General features: G+C 54.2%; 2 protein-coding genes and 1 pseudogene across 2 annotated transcripts; all 3 read right to left on the bottom strand.

Annotated features, from left to right (window-relative positions):
* The window catches only part of LOC139604079 (zinc finger protein 850-like), a 180632-nt pseudogene that overhangs the window by 120504 nt on the left and 37438 nt on the right, over positions 1–22690 (bottom strand).
* Positions 8170–10665, bottom strand: LOC139604065 (serine/threonine-protein kinase pim-1-like; the record flags this gene model as incomplete). The annotated part of the gene is made up of 5 exons (XM_071455053.1): positions 8170–8276; positions 8526–8702; positions 9331–9697; positions 9901–9951; positions 10069–10665. Coding segments are annotated over 5 exons (1299 nt in total), but the record flags the coding sequence as incomplete, so codon positions are not given.
* LOC139603974 (olfactory receptor 14J1-like) lies at positions 19451–20383 on the bottom strand. Its single transcript, XM_071454972.1, has one exon. The coding sequence runs from the start codon at positions 20381–20383 to the stop codon at positions 19451–19453; it is 933 nt and encodes a 310-aa protein (XP_071311073.1).

Below are 22690 nucleotides of genomic sequence, written 5' to 3'. Positions count from 1 at the left end.
CCCCCTTGGTTCTGTGGAGCCCACAGGGTCAGTTTTGCCAGTGGGCAGGGTCAGAACCAAAGACACAGACACCAACTGAAGGAATTGTGTAATTTATATAATGTATGTCTGCAAAAAATTACAAAAGCATAAGCTCAGCAAAACACATACTAATTAGAAAATAAGTACAAAAGCAGAAGCTCAGCAATGCACCCAACCATCCCCAGGAAAGATTGCCTGCAGTGATTGAGAAAGATCCAGCCCCAGTTACCCTCAGCCTTTACCATCCCCCAGACCCACACAGCAGCTGGGGAAGCTGTCACAGCCAAGGGCTGCAGAGCCACTCCTGGGCACTGGCAATTCCTGCAGGTGCCTCCAGCCCCAGGTGAGGCTCCAACCCCGCTGGGAGAGGGCCCAGCTCTGACAGTGCTGAATGGACAAACTGACAGCACTGCTAGTGTGGCAACATCTGGTTTCATCCTCCTCTTGGCTCGCTCCCAAAGCCTGGCCAGGGCCCCAGAAGGAACCAAGGGAGGTGACTTTGACCATTCAGCCCCAAACAAGGCTAGATGGGGCCTTGTCTGGCTTCCAAATACAGAAAAGTAAATCCATATTTCACCAATGAACATGTACAGAGCTTATATTGCTAATAATGATTCATTAATGAGTGGATACAAAAATTTCATTTGGTTGGAAGGTTCATCTGGAGCTCAGCTTTGCCTCAGGGCCTGTTGTTCAGGCCTCAGTCAGGGCCTGGTGAGGCCTCAGTGCTTCAATCAGTGCTTTGACCTACAGATGAACTGCAACTTTCATAACAACTCTTTCAATAACACAGTTTAGATTTAGGTATTAGGCATAAAGGCATCTCCTCTTGTTCTTCAATTAAGTGCTGTTCAAGTTCATAATCGAGAGCTTTAATTCACATTCCTTTTAAAATAGGTCTAATTAGTTGCTATTCTCTGTTATTTTATCAAATGTTCCTTTTTTCTTGAGACTGTGTCTCATTTTAGACAAGTCTCAATACTCCATTTCCAGCACAAAGTGTCACAGCAACTCTAACATGGAATCATAACACACCAAGTGCTCACACTGCAATGATGACAGACACTGCCATGAATGCATTTCACAGCAGCTCCAATTTGGCAGCCATGAAGCCAATCCCACCAAGAAGAATTTTCTTCTTGCTGCCACTCCTGTACTGCTTTTTCTGTCAAGGTGATTCCTGACTGTTGGACCTCTAACCCAGCACTGATCGACATTCCTGCAACATTCCTGTCCTGGAATAGCCCAGGTTCCTCCCTGGCCAGCAAGCAGACAATCCAAGGCCATGTGGGTCTGTGGAGTCCCCATTCCATCCCATTGGAGCTCCTGGCATGTGCTATTGGATATTATAACAGGATCATTTGCTATTTCTTCTAATAATCAATTTATCTCATTACTGTAAGCTCCACAGGACGAGGCAGTGCCCATGGGGCACAGGGTGAACCAGAATCTTTGGCTTTCTGAAACCCAAGGCACTCCTTGAGGGGAAAATGTTCTCTGGGCCCCAACTCTTCCTTGTGGTTGTTGCTGAAGGACCCGAAATGGTGGTCCTGCAGCCAAGAGTGCTGTGACACTGACACTGACCAGCTCCAGCACCCCAAATTCTACTGACATTGGCAGTGATGGTGAAGCACAGAAATCCTCTCACACTGTGGCCTCTGGAACTAGAACAGGGTTTGGTTTCTCCTGAAGGCAAATCTTAGTGAAGCCTGTCCAACTGATCATTGCATTACTGTGTTCCACAGCACAGTTTTCTGTACCTGTCCCTGCACTGACAGTGACGAGGCAGAACCCATGGACAGAGTTCTGGCCACCCCACAGGGTGGGCCCTCCAAGGGAGCCCCATTCCTCCCAAGTCCAGCTGAGAACACACCCAGCAATTGGTGACATGCAGTACTTTGCCTACCCTGATCTTTACATTTTCATAACTAATCATTATATTTTGATGACTAACCCCTTGGTGAAACTCTAGAGGTGTTTGTGGCAGACAAAGATTCTGGCTGACTATCAAGGTACACCTTACAGACACCAGTAGTACTTTAGTGACACCGTTCTTCATTCATTTTTCTCAACCTCATTTGGGATAAGAACAACAATCCTGTTGTCCATGGAGCTGGCACCATGTTAATTCCAGAATAATGCCCCCAGGCCCTTTGCTGTTCAGCTTTACCATGCTGTCTGTGGCTAACAAGGCCTGGGGGGGCCCTTTCCCCTCTGGCTGGAAGGGGCCGGGTCCCAGTCCCTGAGGGGCACCCGGGCTCCTGGATGCAATTCCTGTGCAAGTCCCTCAGTGTCACAGCAGCCTTCACATGGAGCCCTGTGGATCAGAGCATTTCCCAAAGGGGCCCTTGGGGCAAACAGGGAGATTTGGTCTGGCAGGATGTGTAAAACAATATCCTGTCAGATCTACTTGTTCTCACACAGAACACTTGGCTGCAGGGACACATTCCCATTGTTCCTGCCCAGGTTTCAGGACTCAGAGTTGTCTTTCCCAGGAGCTGCTCCTTCAGCTGCCTCGGGAGGGCCATTTGGCCTCTGGACCCACACTCTGGCTCCATTATTAGGGTTGCTGGATCCAAACCCTTTATCTCCACAAACGGTGGTGATTGCAGGTGGATCTCCTTTTTTCACAATCCTTCTTAAAATTGCAATATTGATAATTGTGCTACCCTGTCACGGGGTTGAATAATCCCATCTTGTTCACTATTGTTTAACACAATTCCTTTAATTTCTCCTTGATATTCTGCATCAGTTCCTCTTCCCATGACATGAACACTTTGCAAGGCCAAGCTCCAAGGGAGCAGTTACCAAACCAAAGTGTCCTGGAGGAATCTGAATTCCTGTTTCAGTATTGATAGCTCTCATTTGCTTTGAATTTATCCAAACTAATTCCAGTGCATGAAGGCCCAGCCTGGCAGCCACTGGGCTGGCCCTGCCAGGGGCCATCACAGCCAGAACAATTTCCCAGGCAGCCCAAGTCTCACTGCCCATGGTTGGATTTGCAAATTGGGGGCAGCCGTGCACAGCCAGGGGGTTTCCATTTCCCCAGTGGGCCATTGTTAAGGGCATGGAGCACATCTGGGAGATGGGTTCTCCATGGGCAAAGGTTCCCATCTCCTCATTTTTTCAACTGCTCTTTTAACAACCCCTTCGCCCGTGCAACCAATCCTGCAGCTTGTGCATAGTCTGGTACATGAAAAACCCTGCAGGCTTAATCACTGAATTTTTCACAGCAACAGACAAAGTACTCTGCATCACAGTATCAGCAAACCCTGGGAAAACAGCCAATTTCCTCCCTTCCTCCTTTTTTCATTGTATACAATCTCACATAGTTGACCACTGACAGTAGGGCCCTGGCCAGTCCTGTTCTGTAGGGTATTTAGTGTTACATCCCTGAGCAGCCAAAGCTACCAAATTAGTATTGTCAGCAATATTTCACATTATTATTATTTCATATGTAGATATACATATTGATATACATATAGACAGATAGATACAGACATATATATAATATATATATATATAAATATACAAATATATATCTATATATTAAGGTCTTATTATACAATAAATACATATAGTTATTTAGTATATTGATATTTCACTGGCACAAATGCAGCTGAGCTCAAGATTAAAACCTTCTTCTCTTGCTCCATGTGGGAGCATTCCAACAATAATTGTTCCTTCTGAAGCTGCTGTTTCCAATGGACTCTTAACAAATTCATCTTTGTCTGCCCAGACCCACAAGGTCTTTTCCTTTTCCATGTGCAATTTTTGGATGCAATTAAAGCCATCCAGGGGTTCAGCCTCTTTTACCCGACTGCCCCACTGCTCCAACGGGGCTCCAACCTCAGCCCACTCCAGAGCCAGGGAACTCCAGGGAAGGGCTTCCCATCTGGGAATTTCTGATGGCACTGATTCCTCACAGTTACATTGAACAAGTGACATTTTGTTGGGATCTGGCCAGACTGGGCCAGTTTTGTTTTGCCAGTGGGCAGGGTCAGCACCAAAGACACAGACTCCAACTGGAGGAATCAGTGTCATTTCCTGCAGCTCAAAGCAGCAAAGAATCACAACAGGAGCAGCTCAGCAATGCACCCAACCATTACCACCAAAGATTGCCTGCAGTGATTGAGAAAGATCCAGCCCCAGTTACCCTCAGCCTTTCCCATCCCCCAGACCCACACAGCAGCTGGGGAAGCTGTCACAGCCAAGGGCTGCAGAGCCACTCCTGGGCACTGGCAATTCCTGCAGGTGCCTCCAGCCCCAGGTGAGGCTCCAACCCCGCTGGGAGAGGGCCCAGCTCTGACAGTGCTGAATGGACAAACTGACAGCACTGCTAGTGTGGCAACATCTGGTTTCATCCTCTCTTGGGTCCCTCCCAAAGCCTGGCCAGGGCCCCAGAAGGAACCAAGGGAGCTGACTTTGACCATTCAGCCCCAAACAAGGCCAGATGTCAGATTTCATGGCCTGGTCTGGCTTCTAAATACATAAAGGTCAATACATGTTTCACTAATGAGTGGCTACATCTATCACAGTGCTAATGACCATGCATATTTCATCAGGGAGCAGATACAAAGATAACCTTTGGTTGGAAGGTTCATCCAGAGGCCACCTTGGGCTCAGGGCCTGCTGTTCAGGCCTCACTCAGGGATGGTGTCCAGGCCTTGGCACTTCAGGGACTTCAGGCACTTCAGTGCTTTATTGCTGGGCTTGGCACTGCTGGGTGACCGGCTGCACTGGGTGAGCTCAGAGGGCTTTTCCAACAGAAAGGATTCTGTGATTCCATGATTCTATCCACTGCATTCAGCTGGGTCCATGTTAGCAGCATTAATTGCTCAGAAAGTCTCCTCTTGCCCAGCTCCTGTGGCCTGAGGCTTCAGCTCCTTCAGCTCCTGGTGCTGAGCTGCTCATGCTGAACGAGACGACTCGGAGAGAAGAGCACAGTCCATGCAATTCCTTCTGGGACACGGAGAGGGGAGGCTGTGCAAACAGGAGCATTGTTTGCTGTGGCCTCCTCTCTGCCCTTCACGCCTTTCAGCGCTTGGAACCAGCCAAGAGCTTTCTCCAAGAGTGCAATGGAGCAGCTGTTCCTGCTCCTGGCTCTGGCTCTCTCCAGTCTCTGCCCTTGCCTGCTTCTGTCCCTCGTGCTGTGCCCTCTGTTCCCCCAGGGCTGGCTGGCTGCTGCCCAGGACTGTGGCACTGGCACAGATCCAGTGCTCCAGAGCCTCCTTTCTGTGCCCTTGGAGCTGCCTGGGCACAGCAGCCTTTTCCATCTTGCAGCTCCCCATGGACAGGGAGTGCCCAGCTCCGTTCCTTGCACAGCCTCCAGGAGCCCAGGGCTGCCATCTCAAGTCCCTGCTGGCTCTGGGGGCTCCCAGGTGCCTCAGGCTGCTGTGACACCGCTGCACACGGGAGGGAACAGGGGCAGGGGCTGTGCTGAAAGTCAGCTCCATCTGCTGCTGCTGCTGCTGCTGCTGCTGCTGTGGGGTCATTTGTGCAGCCCTGGCCCAGAGTCAGGGATCAGATCCTGCCAGTCTCTTCCAGCCCTGGCTGCTCAGAGGTTGGGCCTTGGAGCCTCAGGTGGCCAAAGGCAGCTGCTGCTGGTCCCTCTGTGTGCCCGTGTTCAGCAGTGCTGCTCCATCAGTCTGTGCCCAGCAACAGGGAAAAGCCTCAGCCCTGCAGGGCCAGGAGCTGCCGGGCTCTGCCTGAGCAGCTCAGCCAGCAGGAAGGGAGCTGCTCCACACAGGAACCAGGAGCAGAGGACATTCCTTTTATAGGACATGTTTTCTATTTAAAGGAAAAAAAAGGAAAAAGGAAAAAAATAGGTAAATTGTAAAAGATAAAGAATAAAGTCCAAGTGTTAGTGAAAAAACATAACATAATGTTAGTGAAAAAAAACAAAACATAAATGCAAAGTTACATTCTTTGCATTAAGAGCTAAATGATCTTTTTAAAAAGAGAAATCAGTTATTTACATTGTAAATGTACTGATGGCATGGATCCATCTTACTGACCTCAGCAGCCTTTTAAAAGATTTTGGGCTTTTTTTCCAACATTGGTATTTGAAATAGTGGTTGAAGCAAGAGGAAATTGCTTTGCGTTCTGCTTCCAGCTCCAAGCAGGACTGGGAATGAAAACTCTGTCAAAGCCCAAATCCTTTAGAAGATGCCCTTCCTTCTCAGCCTGCAAATGAGCTGCACATTCCCTTTGAAACTGTCAGGGATTTCTTAAAGACACAAAGTCCCACTTGCAGCTTTTTGCTCTGGTTTGGCAGTGCAGAAGGGCAATTCTCCATCCACCAGCTCCAGACTGCACTGCCTCAGGAGCACGGCCCACTCGCCAGCTTTGGCCCACTCGTGGCACTGCTAGAGGAGGAAGAAAGTGCAACTGCACAATTCCAGCCAATCAAGAAGGAAGAATGGGACAGACAAACAGCCTGTGCAGATGCAGGTGTTCAGCTGGGACTGTGGAGAGTTTGGGTCCTTGCCAATTGGATGTGTGTCCCCAGCTGCAATCTCTGGGCCTGCAGCAGAGTCTCACTCACCTGCCAAAGCAGAAAGCTCAGGCGCTGTGCTCGCAACGGGCTCGTCTGATGCAGAGCTGTCAGAGCAATGTGAGGGCAGAGCCAGCCCAGCTGGGCCCAGGGCTGAGCCCAGCAGAGCCCTGGCAGAGCCCAGAGCAGCCTCAGCAGCCGCAGAGCCCGGCTGCAAGGAGAGAAAGCAGAAACCGCCCGTCAGCTGAGGGCTCCTGTGCCCTTGTGCCAAGGCCTGCGGTGCCCAGGCCATGCTGGCTGTGCCCAGAGCTGTGCCCAGAGCTGCCCAGCCCTGCTGCCTTTGGCAGCAGAGCAGGAGGACAGGACATGTGCCCAGCCTGCAGCCAGCCACGGCACATCCAGCCCTCAGCAGCTGCCCAGAGCAGGATGCTCCTGTGCTCGCTGCCATCTCCCAAAAGCTCTGATCCCACCCTGCCAAGCACACAGGGACCCACCTCACGCCAGCCACGGCTGCAAGAAAAGCTGCTCCCAAACCATGGCCTCAGCCTTCTCCAAGGGCACGGCCCATCCACGCCACAGCTGCTCCCAAGCACTTCCCCATCCACACTGGACCACCTAGAACGCTTCCTCTGGAAAAACAAACAACACATCATTGAAAAGAGATTAGATGCAAAAAGGGAAAACAAGAAAAACGGTAAAAACTCTTATCTCTGTCAGGGCCTTGAGGGAGGCCCAACTCCTACATGGTAGGGAAAAACCCAGCCATGGCTGAGGGAAGCCCACACTTTCTCTCTTCCCCCCTGCACTGCCCCCCAAAATCACAGTGATCCCAAAGCAAACAAGGGCAGTGAGGCAGCCCAAGCCCTTCCTTGCCTGCACAGCAAAGCAGTCCCTGCACAGGTTCTGGAGTCCCACCTCTGCTTCCACCATGGGGCTTTGTTTGTGTCGGGCTGGCTGCCCCAGCCCCAGCCCCAGCCCCAGCCCGGGGCACGGTGGCTGCTGGGGGCTGTTGGCAGGGCCAGGAGCCCACTCCCATTTCGTACCCAGCCCAGCCCATCCCCCCAGCCCTGCCAAAAAGCAGCTGGGCAGCGACTGAAGGATGAGTTGCATCTGCCCCAGCAAAGGGGAAACCTTTGCTTCCCAGCCAGGCTGGGCCATGCCCAAATCTGGCAGCATTTCCCTGGGTGTGGACTCATCTGCAAATTCCCTGTGGAGTTTGGCTTTGAAGAAGGTGCCAGAATCAAAGTCCATTACCTTCAGCCTCCAGTGGCCAGGCTGAGGAAGAGCTTGTCACCCTTGATGTCATCCTGGCTGTCTCCAGCAGCAGCAGCAGCACCCCCACCCGGCACAGCTTCTCCAGGGGCTCCTGCTCCTTCCCTGGGGGGAGACCAGGCTCTCAGGGCTCTGCCCAGGGCCCCAGCTGTCAGGGAACCAGCACAAGCAAAACCAGCTTGGATGGCGGCCACCAGTGCTGGGCAGAGCAGCTCAGCTCCAGCACAAGGGCTGCGTGTGCCCATCCCATGACCCCGGTGCAGTGACACAGGCAGCACAAAAAGGTCTGGGTTCCTTTGCTTCTGATTGCCACGGCATGTGTGGAGCTGCAACTTACCAGGGCCCTGGATCAAAGTGTGCCTGTGGCTCTCTCCCTTCTTCTATGGCAAAGGAATATCCTGCACCCAAGGATCACAGAACAGGTCTTCTAATGTGGGTCTGTCCAAGGAGTTCACGGATAAACACCACCTGATCAGATCTTTGCACTCTGGCGAGAGAAAGCAGAAACTGCCGGTCAGCCAGAGAAGGCTCCTGTCTGCTTTGCCCCACTATTCCCATGGCCAGGCCATTCTGGATGCGCTCAGGCTTGGGCCTAAACTTTCCCATCAATTCCCTGTTTTGGAGGAGAGCAGGACCTGTGCCACCTCCTCAGCAGCTGCTAGAGTGGGATGCTCACGAGCCCACTGCTGGCTCCCAGCACTGGGATTCCCCCCCGTGCCCAGAGAAGAGGATCCACCTTGAGAGAGCCCTTGTGGCAGCGGGAGCTGGCCCCAGCTGAGGTTCCGGCCCCTCCTGAACGGGTGCTCCCCGCAGACCATCTGGTGCAGCAGGATGCCCAGGGACCAGATCGTTGCTGCCTCGCCATGGTACCAGCCAAAGTCGTTCCATTCCGGGGGGCTGTAGGACAGTGTTCCTATGGAATACAGATGGAGTTCAGCAGGGGGATGCTGCTGCTCCCAGAGCCTGGCCCCAGCATCCCTGGGCCTGCGGGGGCTGCATCAGTGGCACACAGGGTGACCACTGCCCTCTCGCCAGCACCCGGGACTTGTGCACAAACTTAGGCTTGGAAAAGAAGCCACTGGTGTCAGAAGAGGGCAGAGGAAGCCCTGGCTAAGCCTGACCATGACCTGCAAAAGAAAAACCCTCTCCATGCTGGGGAAAACATGCCCTTATCCTCCCTGCCTGCATTGCCCCAAAAATATTAGGGAGAGTGGAGCGGTCCAAGCCCTTCCTCTCACCTGCACACCAAACTGGCTGGGGCACAGGTTCCGCCCCCATCTCTGCTACCCCCACCCATGGGGGTTTTGGTCGGGCTGGCTGCCCCAGCCCAGCCCCAGTCCTGGGCAGAGTGGCTGGCAAAGGCTGCCAGCAGGGCTGGAAGATGGCTCCCCACCCAGCCCCGGTCTAAGGCAACTCAGCTGAACACTCAGTCCCCTGACTGGCAGCAAAAGGGAGAATCCCCTCTGCCACAGCCAGCTTGGGCTGGGAGATGTTGGGCCATGAGATCCCGGGACCAGGAGTACACCCTTACGTGGGCTCACCTGCAAAGTGGGTGTAGGCTGTCTCTTGCAGGTAGGTGCCACAGCCAAAGTCGATCAGTTTGGCCTTCCCACTGGCCAGGTCAAGCAGGATGTTCTCTGGCTTGATGTCGCGGTGCAGGACCCCGCAGCTGGTGCAGTGCCGCACGGCCTCCAGCACCTGGCGGAACAGCGCCCGCGCCACCTCCTCGGGCAGGAACCGCCGTGCCCCAATGAAACGCTGCAGGTCCTGACACCGCTCTGGCCGCTCCAGCACCATCACGATGTGGTTGGGCAGCTCAAGCCACTCCAGCAGCTGCACCACACCAGGGAAGCCAGTGGACACCTTGGCCTGCAGCACGACCTCCAGAGGGGCCCTGCTGCCGTCGGGCTGCGGGAGGAGCACGATGCCCTCAGTGGGGCCGATGCCGTGCCGGGGCTCGGGGAGCCCTCAGCCAGCCCGGGATGCTCTGCGCCCTGCGCTGCACCCACGCCCGCTCTCCCTCGAGGCGTCCTGGCGGCTTCCACCGTGCCGGGCCTCGGCTCATCCCCGCCCGGCAGCCCCGGCTGCTGCCGCTGGCCCCGCTCACTCACCAGCTCGCCCCAGTGCCGGACGCGGTTCCGTGGCACTCTTTTGATGGCCACCTGCAAGCCAAGGACAGCAGCGGGCTCAGCTCGCCGCCCGCCCTGCCCAGCCCCATCCTCCCTCCTCCTCCTCCTCCGCCCCCTCCTCCTGCGCCCGCCGCCGGCCCCGCCGCTCACCGGGGCGCCGTCCGAGAGCCGCGTGGCCGCGAAGACGCTGCCGAATCCTCCGCGCCCCAGCAGCGAACCCACTCGGTAGCGCTCCTGCAGGGCGTCGTGCGCCTTCCCTGCGGGCGGGACGCGGCTGTCAGAGCTCGGCCCGGGGCCAGCAACGGCCCCCGAGCGCCCCTCAGCCGCCCCGGGCCGGCCATGCCCAGGCGTTCTCTCCTCGGAACGCGGCACGGGAGGCTCGGGGCCGGCGGCCGCGCTGCCGAGCGGCGGAGCTCGGGCCGGGGAAGCCGCAGCGGAGGCGGCGGGAGCGGCCGCGCCGCCTGTGTCCTCCGCGGGCCCCGGGAGGAGCCGGGGCCGGGGCCGGGGCCGGGGCCGGGGCCGGGACTGAACCCTGCGTCGGGTCCGGGGCCGGGCTCGGCCCAGGCGGAGCCGAAGGGCGGCGAGGCCGCCCCCGCACCAGGTACTGATGCCCGCCCAGCAGCGCCACCGCCAGCACGGCCAGAGCCGGGCGGAGGCGAGAGCGCGGCGGGACGGCCGGGGCCGGGCACGGGGCAGCCCCGCCCGGGGCCGGGGGCGGGCCGGGGGCATGGCCCGGCCCGGCAGGGGAGAGGGAGGCGGGGAGAGGAGAGGGACGCCGGGCAAGGGACCCCGAGAGAAGGGTGCCCGACCGAGGGAAAGGGAGAAAAAGAAAAACAGAAGGAAAAACAGAGAAGGAAAAAGAAAGAGAAAGAAAGAAAGAATGCTCTAAAATATCTGTTTTGCTGCTGCTGTCGCTGCTGCTGCCGCCGCTGCCGCCGCTGCCGCCGCTGCAACTGAAGCACCGGGGCCGTTCGTCCCCGTGTCCGTTCCCCGCTCGCCCCACGAGCCCCACGTTCGAGCCCCGCGCGCCCCGGGCACAGCCCCTGAGTCTGTCCAAACACGGGAACTTTGCAGCGGTGAGCCCAGATGCAGAGCCCTGACTCCTGCACACTGGCACAGCAATCCCCTCGCTTGCTGCTCTGCATTGGCCTGGCTGAGGCTCAAACACTGTCGGGCCACCTTCCCTTGCTGTAGGATTCCTACCTGACCCAAGCACTGCACTTACATCTCCAGTGTTGCTTTCCAGTAAAACCAGGGGAAGGAAAACTCTGTGTGGCTCATGGTATTTTTGAGTGTCTAAAAATCACTGAGTCACCGATCTTAGAAGTGAGGTGCATCTGGAATTCCTGGGATGGAGAAGTAGTGCAACATGGAAAAGGGGAGCATAGAAATAAATAGAGGAAAAGATCTTGGATTGTTTCTTTCATTTTCATTTCCCTTCTGGAAGGCTGTTTCATTTTTCCAGGAATCTTCTTCTCCTGTCTCTCTTCCCAGGAATGTCTCATGGAGAACAAGGTCAAGCTTCTGTCACAAGATTTGCCAGCAGGAAATTATGCCACTGGTGAAATTTTCATTGTGACTGTTTGTGCTGGCTTAGGGCAAATTTGGGGAGGAAATCTCCAAAAGTGATCCTTCTAGAAAGCACGTTCAAGCAGCCCCTCCCCCTACTAGTTCAGGAAAAGACTTCCCTCGAGAAAAGTGAAAAAACCCCAGTTTATTTAACAAGTAAAGTATTCACAAGCATGAAAAATGAATAATATTGAATAAAACCTCTGACAGTGCTGAAGAGATGGCAAATTCAGAAAGTCCTTTTTGTGGGGTGTAGTTGGCTCACTCGGTCTCTTCTAAGTCCCTCTGGTGCTGGAATGCAGCGTCCCAGAGCTCAGTGGGCCACAGGTGTGAGCTGCCGGTGTTTTTCTGGGTTTTCAGTCCAGAGCAGGTTTAAACAGTTCCAAGAAAAAGGAAAGTCACAGTCACAGGAACTTCTCTGCCTAAGCTAGCTAAAACCAAATTGCTGGACCTGGGCTGTGAAGGCATTGGGAAATTTCCAAATCTGGGCACTGGCGGTCCCAGCAAACACCAGATCTGGATGGTGCTGGAGCCAGAACCTGGTAAATGTCCAAATTTTGGCTTTCTGTGCCAGCAAATCACTGGACTTGGGCTGTGCCAGCACCAGGAAATTTTCAGATCTGGCGCTGGCACTGCCAGCAAACACCAGATCTGGGTGGTGTCGTTGCCAGTGACAGAAATCTGCTGGATTTGGGCTCTGCTGGCACCGGGAAATTTCCAAATCTGGGCACTGGCGCAGCAAACACAAGATGTGGGCGGTGCCAGAGCCAGTAGCAGAAAGTTGCCCGGTTTTGGATTTCTGTGCCAGCAAATTGCTGCTGCACTTGGGCTGTGTCAGAATAGGGAAATTTCCAGCTCTGGGCACTGGCAGTGCCAGCAAACACCAGTGAAATCTTCTGGCCCTCGTCCGGACCGTTGACCAGTGGTTTCCCTGAGAACCAGCTCTGGCCACTTTACAGACAGAGACTGCTTTCATCTGGTGCTCTGGAAACAGAACTTTAATGAAGGCAAACACAACAAACAGGACGGTGTGCACAGTAGAGAGAGCAAAGCAGAAAAAAGCCTGGGTCCAGGGTCTAGCAGGGATATTTATCCATTTATTTATGGGGAGGGGTTAAGGTGGGATCTGAGGGAAAGATCCAAGGGGAAGGAAGGATTAAGAATATTACAATTTTTGCAGTATAAAGTAACCAAGGGTAGCAAAGAGAACTCAGAACTTTCTAGTAACAATCTGCAAACCTGAACAAGAGGATTATGGGCGGGAGCTCCTGCTGACCCTGACTAAAGAGGGTTTTCTCACAGCCTTAAGCCAAGGTCTCCCTCTTCTTTTAAACTAACCCCAACACACCAGATCTGGGCAGTGCCGTGTTGTGGCTTTCTTTGCCAGAAAATTGCTGGACTTGGCTCTGCCAGAACAGGGAAATATCCAGATCTGGGCACTGGCAGTGGCAGAAAACACCAGGTGTGGGCGCCTGTATTGGCATCAGGAAATTGCCGGATTTTGGCTTTCTGTGCCAGGAAGTTGCTGGACTTGGGCTGTGCCAGCCCTGGGAAATTTCCGGATCGGGGCACTTGCGCAGCAAACAGATCTGGGTGGTGTGTTGTAGTGTGTTTTTATACTTTGTAATACTTTGTAATAGTTTTGTTTTTGAATCCCCGTATTTTTCCCAAATGGTTCATCCCAGATGGTACCCCCCTCCCTTTACCTGTGTAATCCCTTTCCCTTGCTGAGATCATCCCCAAATCCCCACCCTGGCTCTCTGTCAATCACTCAGCATCCCATCCCCTCCATCCAGAAGCTTCGGTCCAGGATGTCGAGTGATGAGACAGAGGCCAGGGGTCAGCCCCCCAAGCCCTGCCCCATATGCTGTCCTAAATGTCCATCCCCCAGTACCCATCCCTTAGGGTCACTTCTTGGTTAGTCAAATGTTATCTACTTTGGGTTTCCACCTCCCTTTAAATGTAACCTTGGCACATCTCCCGGGGCTGTGGGCAGGAGGCCCCTGAAGTGTAGGGGCTCCTTTGGGACTCCTAGAATAAAACCTTGGATTAACCCCTGCTAAGAGTCGGCCCTTTATCTTCTACCGATGTCTCTGGTGTCTCTTGTGCTGCACAGGCGCCCAGCCCAGGTGCCCTCAGTACCCTCGGGGCACAGAGAGTGTCTCCCCGCTGTCGGCCGTGTCGGGGCTGCCCCCGGTGTCTGCCGACTCGGGACTGGCCGAGGGTTCCTGAGAGGCTCCCAGAGGGACAGAGACAGCGCCCGTATAGGTAAACTGGATCGCCCTGGGATTTTGGAGGTAATTACAAATGGGCCCGAAGGTGAGAATTTTGGTGTCACAGATGAAGAACAAGAACCAGTGACACGGGCTGAAGAGGCTCCTCCATATAACCAACTGCCCCCAGAGGAAACACGCTACTCTCTTTTCACTGACGGTTCCTGTCACATTGTAGGGATGAACCAGAAGTGGAAAGCAGCCGTATGGAGCCCCACACGACAGGTCGCTGAGGCCACTGAAGAAGGTGGATCAAGCCAACTTGCTGAACTCAAAGCCGTTCAGCTGGCCCTGGACATTGCAGAAAGAGAGAAGTGGCCAAAGCTCTACCTCTACACTGATTCATGGATGGTAGCCAATGCTCTGTGGGGATGGCTGGAGAGGTGGAATGAGTCCAACTGGCAGCATAGAGGAAAACCAATTTGGGCTGCTGATGAGTGGAAAGACATTGCTACCAGGGTAGGGAGGCTACCTGTGAAGGTCCGCCATGTAGATGCTCATGACCCCAAGAGTTGGGCTAATGAGGAACACCAAAACAACAAACAGGTAGATCAGGTAGCAAAAATAGAGGTGTTGAAGATAGACTTAGATTGGCAACAGAAGGGGGAGTTGTTCCTAGCTTGATGGGCCCATGATGCCTCAGGCCATCAGGGCAGAGATGCCACCTATAAGTGGGCATGAGACTGAGGGGTGGATTTAACCATGGACAGTATTTCTCAGGTTATCCATGACTGTGAGACGTGTGCTGCCATCAAGCAGGCCAAGCGAGTGAAGCCCCTATGGCAATGGTGGGCAGGGGTTCAAGTACAAGTATGGGGAGGCCTGGCAGATTGACTCCATCACACTGCCCCAGACACGCCAGGGCAAGCACCATGTGCTGACCATGGTGGAAGCCACCGCTGGACGGTTGGAAACTTACCCTGTGCCTCATGCTATTGCCCAGAACACCACCCTGGGCCTTGAAAAGCAAATCCTGTGGAGACATGGAACCCCTGAGAGGATTGAGTCAGACAATGGGACTCATTTCAAGGAGAGCCTTATCAACACCTGGGCTAGGGAACATGGCATTGAGTGGGTGTACCATATCCCCTACCATGCACCAGCTGCAGGCAAAGTGGAGAGGTACAATGGACTACTAAAAACCCAGCTGAAAGCTTTGGGTGGGGGATCTTTCAAAAATTGGGAGCAGCATTTAGCAAAGGCCACCTGTTAGTTAACACCTGAGGTTCCACCAACCATACAGGTCCTGCCCAGTCTGAGCCCCTGAATATAACAGATGGAGATAAAGTCCCAGTGGTGCATGTCAGAGGTTTGTTGGGGAAGAATGTGTGGATCAATTCTGCCTCGAGTACAGACAAACCCATTTGTGGGGTTGTCTTTGCTCAGGGACCAGGTTGCACATGGTGGATAATGCAAAGAGATGGAACAACACGATGTGTACCTCAGGGAGATCTGATTGTGGGGTGAGAATGATATGCAATATCACTGTTCATTGGATGTTACTGCCATTGTCGTTACATTACACCATACAGACATAAGACAGAAGGAAATGTGTAAGTGCTGAAGGTCTGGGCAAGTGAAAGATTGAGAAGGAAACATGCAAGTGTCAAAGGTCTGAGCAAGTGAAAGATGGAGCTTTGAGTGAGTAAAGTGAAAGGGGGGAATCCTGCAGCTCTGTAGTATAGGGCCTGGATTCAGTGGTCCAGTGTGGGGATGTGATGAGGGCATGATGGGTATTGCTTGTAAATTTTGGGGGAGCAGATGGAAATTTTGTGTGAATTAATGCATGATGTGTGGTAGTATGTTGATGATATGGGGAAAAGGGGTGGAATGTCCCAGGGTGACGTTATGATGCTTGTATCCCCATTCATGTGTTCTGTTAATGTTGGATATTATGTTCTGTACCTTTAAGACCGGCTCTGAAGAGGGAAAGTTTTGGTTTGGTTTTCTTATCAGCCTGGTGGGACACAGAGACTGCAGCTTTTGTTTTTTCTGCTTTTGCTTTGCTTTGCTCTCTCGCTCTTGCTTGCTTCGCTTCTGCTTGATTTTGCTCATTAGCTAGTTCAGCTAAACTGTCCAATTTCTTCCTGGACTATTTCTCCTTTCCTTTTTCTGACCATTTTGAACCTGCTGCGGACTGGGACCTGGGAAACACCAAGATCCTGCACCTTGTGGCCTGCAGCAGCTGCCCCAGCACCGGAGGGACTGAGAACAGAGTGACCACCCCCCAAGAGAGACTTTCTGAATTTGTCATCTTTTTTCAGAGCGGTGTCATCCAGAATTGTTCATTTTGTGTGCTGGGGGTGCTGTGCCTATTAAATAAACAGGTTCTTTCCACTCCTCTCCGAGGAATCCTTCCCAAACCGGTTGGGGAGAGGGGCCGTGTGGGTTTGCTTACTGGAGGGGCCCTAATTTGGAAATTCTCCTCCAAATTTGCCCTAAACCATGACATCTGCCCATTCCCCCAAAGTCTCTGGGCAGGGATGGCCTCAATGGGGGCTGCTGACATCCTCAGCAACTTGGAGGCCGTTGCTGAATTTTCCTGCTCCAGAGGCTTGTTCAGCCTTCAGCTCTTCAGTGCAGGAATTCAGTGTCCCAGGCCCTTAACAAGCCAAGACTCTGGGAATCATTTGATTTTAATTTTCAAATCCTTTGTGGTTAATTTGACAGATTTCAGTAGTGTATTCAAACTGAATAAATTCTATTTAAAAAGACACCGAGAAAAGAATTTTTAGGTCCTATTTAGGTTTTCTTTTCCTGTTGATATATTAATATGTGCAATCTCCAGTTGGCATTGAATCCAGGAACCTCCTTGTGCAGTTTGAATAGATAGGAAAATCAAGACCCTTCATGGCTGACAATCAATCAGACTCTGTCTCTACGCCCTCCCCACCATTTCCCTCGTCCAACCCCTGGCACTCCTATGGATCAGGAATGGTGTGGCCAGCAGGAGCAGGGCAGGGATTCTTCCCCTGTGCTCAGCACTGGTTGGGCAGCACCTCGAGTGCTGTGTCCAGTTCTGGGCCCCCCAATTTAGGAAGGACATGGAGGGGCTGGAGCGTGTCCACAGAAGGGCAACAAGGCTGGGGAGGGGTCTGGAACACAAGTCCTGTGAGGAGCAGCTGAGGGAGCTGGGGTTGTTTATCCTGGAGAAGAGGAGGCTCAGGGGAGACCTCATCACTCTCTACAACTCCCTGACAGGAGGGTGCAGCCAGGTGGGGGTCGGGCTCTTCTCCCAGGGAACAGTGACAGGACAAGAGAACACAGCCTTCAGCTGCACCAGGGGAAGTTTAGGCTGGACAATAGGGAATATTCTTAAAACAAAGGGTGATTGGGCATTGCAATGGGCTGCCCAGGAAGGTGGGTGAGTCACCATCCCTGGAAGTGTTTATAAGGAAAGACTGGATGTGGCACTCAGTGCCATGGTCTGGGTGACAAGGTGTTGTTGGGTGCCAGGTTGGACTTGATGCTCTCCATATCATTTCCAGCCTGATGATTGTGACACTGCAGGGTCCTGGGGAAGCAAGGGGCCATTGTGACACTGCGGGGCCTGGTGGCACTAAGAGGACCATGGTGACACTGTGTACGACATGGCAGCCCAGAGCCAAGGGGCCATGGTGACACTTGTGTCACCAGGGCTCTATTGTGACACTGCAGCACCAAGGAATTCATTGTGGCACTCTGAGGCCTAATGGAGCCAAGAGGCCACTGTGATACTGCAGAGCCTTGTGGAACCATGCAGAGCATTGTGACAGAGCAGGACCTGGTTTCATGATGGGGCCATTGTGACACTGCAGGACCCCATGGAACCAAGGGGCCAGGGCTGCTCCTCAGGGACTCCTGGAGTGAAGGAAAGATGTTTGACACCGTGGTGGCCCTTGGGATCAGGAGGCCATTGTGACACTGTGGAACCAAGGAGAGCATTGCTGCACTGCCAGACCTCATGGAACCAAGGATCCACTGTGACACTGCAGGGCCTGAGGGGACCACGGTGCCATTGTGACACTGCAGGGCCCAAGGATCCAAAGGACTTTGTGACACCAAGGGATCCCATGGAATCAAAGGGACATTGTGACACTGGGAGGCCTCGTGGAGTCATGGAGACCATTATGACACTCTGGGGTCTCATGGAACCATGGTGACACCAAGTTGTCTGGGAGTGTGGATCTGCTGGAGGGTAGGAGGGCTCTGAACAGGGCCCTGGACAGGCTGGATCCAGGGCTCAAATACAACAAGGTGAGGTTTAACAAGTCCAAGTACCAGGTCCTGCATTTTGGCCACAAGAACCCCTGAAGCACTACAGGCTGGGGACAGAGTGGCTGGAGAGCAGCCAGGCAGAAAGGGACCTGCAGGGACTGATGGACAGCAGGCTGGACATGAGGCAGCAGCGTGCCCAGGTGGCCAAGAAGGCCAATGGCTCCTGGCCTGGCTCAGGAATGGTGTGGCCAGCAGGAGCAGGAGAGAGATGGGCTGATTGCAGGGGAGGGAGCAGGGGTGGGCAATGGGAAGAAATTTGTACCAGGGAAGAGTAAAGAAAGCAAAGGTGGCACACAGGAAATGCTCAGGGCAGTTTGGGGGTGGCTGCCAGGCAGCCCTGGCTCTGAGCAACAGCGTCTGCAGTGGCACAGGAAACTCCCAGCTGATGGGAACAAACTTTCTGGCTGAGTGCAGAGGCCAGGACAAAGCTGAGTGGTTTCCCTGGTGTCCCGCAGCCCTTGCTGGCCCCAGGGGCTGATGGCATTTGTGCTCCCTCAGGTTCATGTCCCCACAGCAACAGCATGGGGATGCTGGCCCTGCTGTGTGCAATGCAAACAGGGGCTGCTGAGGCAGTGCTGCCGTGTCTGTGCCTGCAAGGATGGGGCACCTGTGTGAGCTGGGGGAGAGGCCAGGGCTGCAGAGGGGGGATGTTGTTGGCAGCTGCATGAGGACGCTCTGGGACGCTGCCCTGGGCTGTGCAGCGCACTGGGCATGGATCAGCCCCTGCTCTGCTGCTCCTTCCCGTCTGCCCCAGGGCCCTTGCAGAGCCCCAGCCATGCTGTTTACCCCCAGCCTGCCCACGGCCAGCCTGGGGCTGCTCACGGGGGTTTCTGTGCTGAGCATTGGCCTGGCCATGTTCTTGAGAGAGCCTGGGCAAGGAGCCTGCAGCCCCCAGGGCCTGGCCTGAGGCGTCAGCGCTGCCCCAGCAGTGCCCATGGCCTGTCCCTGCTGCAGCCCCGGCACTGCCACCCCCAGGGCTGTGCCCGGCCCCGAGAGCACTCAGGCCCTGCAGCAACACCAGGGCCACCAGGGCAGCGGGGCAGGGCCACGGCAGCAGCACTGGCAACACCAAGTGCTGCTGCTGCTGCTGCTGGGCACAGCTGCTGGGCCAGCACTGATCTGCCCCAGCTCTGCACACAGACATTGCTGCTGCAGCTCCAGAGAGGGGAACACAAGGGCATCTCTGCAGAAAACTCTGCTGGGACATCCTTTAGTTCCTTTAAAGCCATTGAGAGTGCAGCCCCTCATTGACACAGTCTGTGGCCAAGGGAAGTTGGAGAGAAACAAAATGAGAAATGGCACAAACAATGACATTTATGTGTGGACAATATTGAAAAAAATAAAACAAAGAAAAAGAACCTCCACTGTGGAACCAACAAGAAGTATCAAAGATTACTTTTATTACAAGTGATTTGCAGGAATTGGCCAGCAGTTTAATGTTTCTGAAAGCATGCAGTCATCAGTGTCCACACTGCAGCCTTGAGCTCCTGGTTCCTCAGGCTGTAGATGAGGGGGTTCAGAGCTGGAGGCACCACCGAGTACAGAACTGACACTGATAGATCCAGGGATGGGGACGAGATGGAGGGGGGCTTCAGGTGAGCAAATGTGCCAGTGCTGAGGTACAGGGAAACCACAGCCAGGTGAGGGAGGCAGGTGGAAAAGGCTTTGTGCCGTCCCTGCTCAGAGGGGATCCTCAGCACAGCCCTGAAGATCTGCACATAGGAGAAAACAATGAACACAAAACAGCCAAATGCTAAACAGGCACTAACTGCAATGAGCCCAAGTTCCTTGAGGTGGGATTTAGAGCAGGAGAGTTTGAGGATCTGGGGGATTTCACAGAAGAACTGGACCACGGCATTGCCATGGCACAGGGGCAGGGAAAATGTATTGGCCGTGTGCATGAGAGCATTGAGAAAGGCACTGGCCCAGGCAGCTGCTGCCATGTGGGCACAAGCTCTGCTGCCCAGGAGGGTCCCGTAGTGCAGGGGTTTGCAGATGGACACGTAGCAGTCGTAGCACATGATGGTCAGGAGGGAAAACTCTGCTGACAGGTAGAACAGATAGAAGAAGAGCTGAGCAGCACATCCGGTGTAGGAGATGTTGCTGGTGTCCCAGAGGGAATTGTGCATGGCTTTGGGGACAGTGGTGCAGATGGAGCCCAGGTCGCTGAGGGCCAGGTTGAGCAGGAAGAAGAACATGGGCGTGTGCAGGTGGTGGCCGCAGGCTACGGCGCTGATGATGAGGCCGTTGCCCAGGAGGGCAGCCAGGGAGATGCCCAGCAAGAGGCAGAAGTGCAGGAGCTGCAGCTGCCGTGTGTCTGCCAATGCCAGCAGGAGGAAGTGCCTGATGGAGCTGCTGTTGGACATTTGCTGGGGCTGCACATGGATGAAAGGACAGAGAAGGTTTAGACAAGATACTGGTAACCAAAATCAAAGCCATTCCCCATACACCCTCCTCTGTAACACTCAGACATGGTCTTTAGTGTTTCAGAGTTCTGAGGTTTTCTTTATCAACTCCCCCCATGTCTCTGCCGGTAGTTTTGGATATCAAACCTTCAGCATTTCTGCTGCCCTCAGGGAGAAGAGTGATTTCCCTGGGGCAAGATGATGAGTGGAGACAGAGGGGAGATGGTCTGTTATTCTGACCTGTTCAGAGATTCTTTGGGCTTTAACCTTTCTCAGGTGGAGGGTGATCACCTTCCCATGCTTCCCCTAAAATGTCACCAGGTACTCCTGAGAACAAATGGATCCACCAGAGCCCAGTTCCACATTTGTAGCCAACGACTCACATTGCTCATGTCACCAACCCAGCAGCATTTTCAGTGTCACAACACCTCTGCCTTTCCCCATCAATCTCATAACTCAGAGATGCTCTGGGACAGGTTTGCACTCTGGATTGAAGCTCCCAGCTTGGACTGAAATCTCAGGGAGACTTCCAAGTGTCCTTCTGATGGCATTGGATTGTGGGAGATGCAGCTCCTTCCCTGGCTGCACTGACAGCATTGCCCAGAGCCGGGCCCTGGGGACAGCGTCACCCTGAGCCAGCTGTGCCCCCTGCCAGAGCCCCCAGGGCCGGGCAGCTGCTCCCAGCCCTGTGCTCTGCAGAGGGAACTGGGCCCGGGGCTGCAGAGCTGCCCCACGGCTCTGCTGCAGCTCTGCCTGCACAGGAGGGGCTGCACGCCTTGGAGCCCCGGCCCTGAGGGCAGAGGCTTGGCTGGGCCACAGGAGGGAGGGGGCTTCTTCAGAGGGAGGGGCTGCACTGCAGGGGCTCCTGTGGGCATCTCCAAACTCTCCCTGCCACAGCATTGCTGGGGTTTGTTTTCTCTCATTCCCTGATCTTCTCTCTGCTTCCTGCAGATTTCCCTCCTGCAGGTGTTTCCCTCTGCCTGATCTCTCCCTGCCAGCACTCACAGAGCCCAAAGCTCTGTGCACTCTCCTTGGCCCTACAGAACCCTGCCTGTTTGCAGGGCACTGGCTGGGGGCAGGTTCTGTTTGCAGCTTGGAGAAAGGACAGCTCAGACTGAGCCTGATGGCTCCAGCAAAGGTGATGCTGCTGCTGTGCATGGGCAGAGTGGCTGAAAGCACATTAGGGATCTCCCGTGAACCTACTGATCACTGAGAGGAACAGTTCAGATGTCTTAGACACTTGTAAAATATCATAACTAACAATTCATCATTAATCTTTAATAATAATCCCCCCACTCCCTGCCACGCTCCAATATTAGGAAACTGAATACAAAGTCTTTGGAAATGTCCTCATTTTTAATGAAATCCTTGTCTTGGAAATATTCCACGACTGATCAGCATCCTACAACATGTCAGAGATTCATGAGCATTTCACCTCCCCTGCACCAGAAATACCCAGAGTTGTACTCACAGGCTCTGCAGGCATTGGCATGTTCCAGCTTGAGGAGATGGCTCCAGGAGCTGCAGCTGCATTGTCCTGCAGCCAGAGGTTCCTGTGCCAAGGGCTGGCAGTGATTGTGCCCCAGGCACTTCTCAGCCCCTTCCCAGCCCTGACTGATTGAAGCTCTCTGTGCCTCTGGGCTGTGCCCGCGCTGGCTGCAGGCAGTGCCCCAGCCCTGCTGGGCTGGCACAAGAGCTGCTCATCCAGAGAAATGTGCTTTTGAAGCTCTTCTTGGTGACCAGGAGCTGCCTCTGGGCCAGGAGCCCAGCCCAGCTCAGCAGCACAGACACAGCACAAGGACTTTAATCAGCCTCTGGGCCTTTGTGCTCAGGCCCTGAACATCAGTCCCTGAGAGGGAGCTGAAGAAACCTCTCCAGAACTCCACGTCAGAATCCAACTCCAAACTTTCTTGAACTTTTAATGGGTCCCACTGAGGGACATGACTGAGCAAGTGTCCCCAGGCCCCAGGCAGAGCAGAGAACTGCAGGCAGTGATGACAGGTGGGGACAAAGAGAAGCCAAGTCTTGGTGCCCTGGGGCACAGCAGGGTCTGTGCCAGCAAGGGCTGGGAGGAGACACCTTGTCCTGAGGCCCTGGGGCCTCCTGGCACAGCCCCAGCCAGGCTGGGCACTGGCAGCCCCTTGTGCTGCCCTCAGCATCCCCCCCTAGCCCACATCCCAGTGGCCTCAAGGATCTGCTGCAAGGAGTCCCTGGGGAGCCTTGCTCAGCAATGGCCCTGGGGGCTCCTGAATGCTCCCTGCAGGGACT

This window comes from Agelaius tricolor, unplaced genomic scaffold, assembly GCF_023055355.1.
Source record: "Agelaius tricolor isolate 1412-34295 unplaced genomic scaffold, bAgeTri1.0.p SCAF_43, whole genome shotgun sequence".
In the NCBI taxonomy this organism is placed as follows: Eukaryota; Metazoa; Chordata; class Aves; order Passeriformes; family Icteridae; genus Agelaius; species Agelaius tricolor.
Note: the sequence above shows the minus strand (reverse complement) of the source record. Positions and strands in the feature narration are given on the sequence as shown.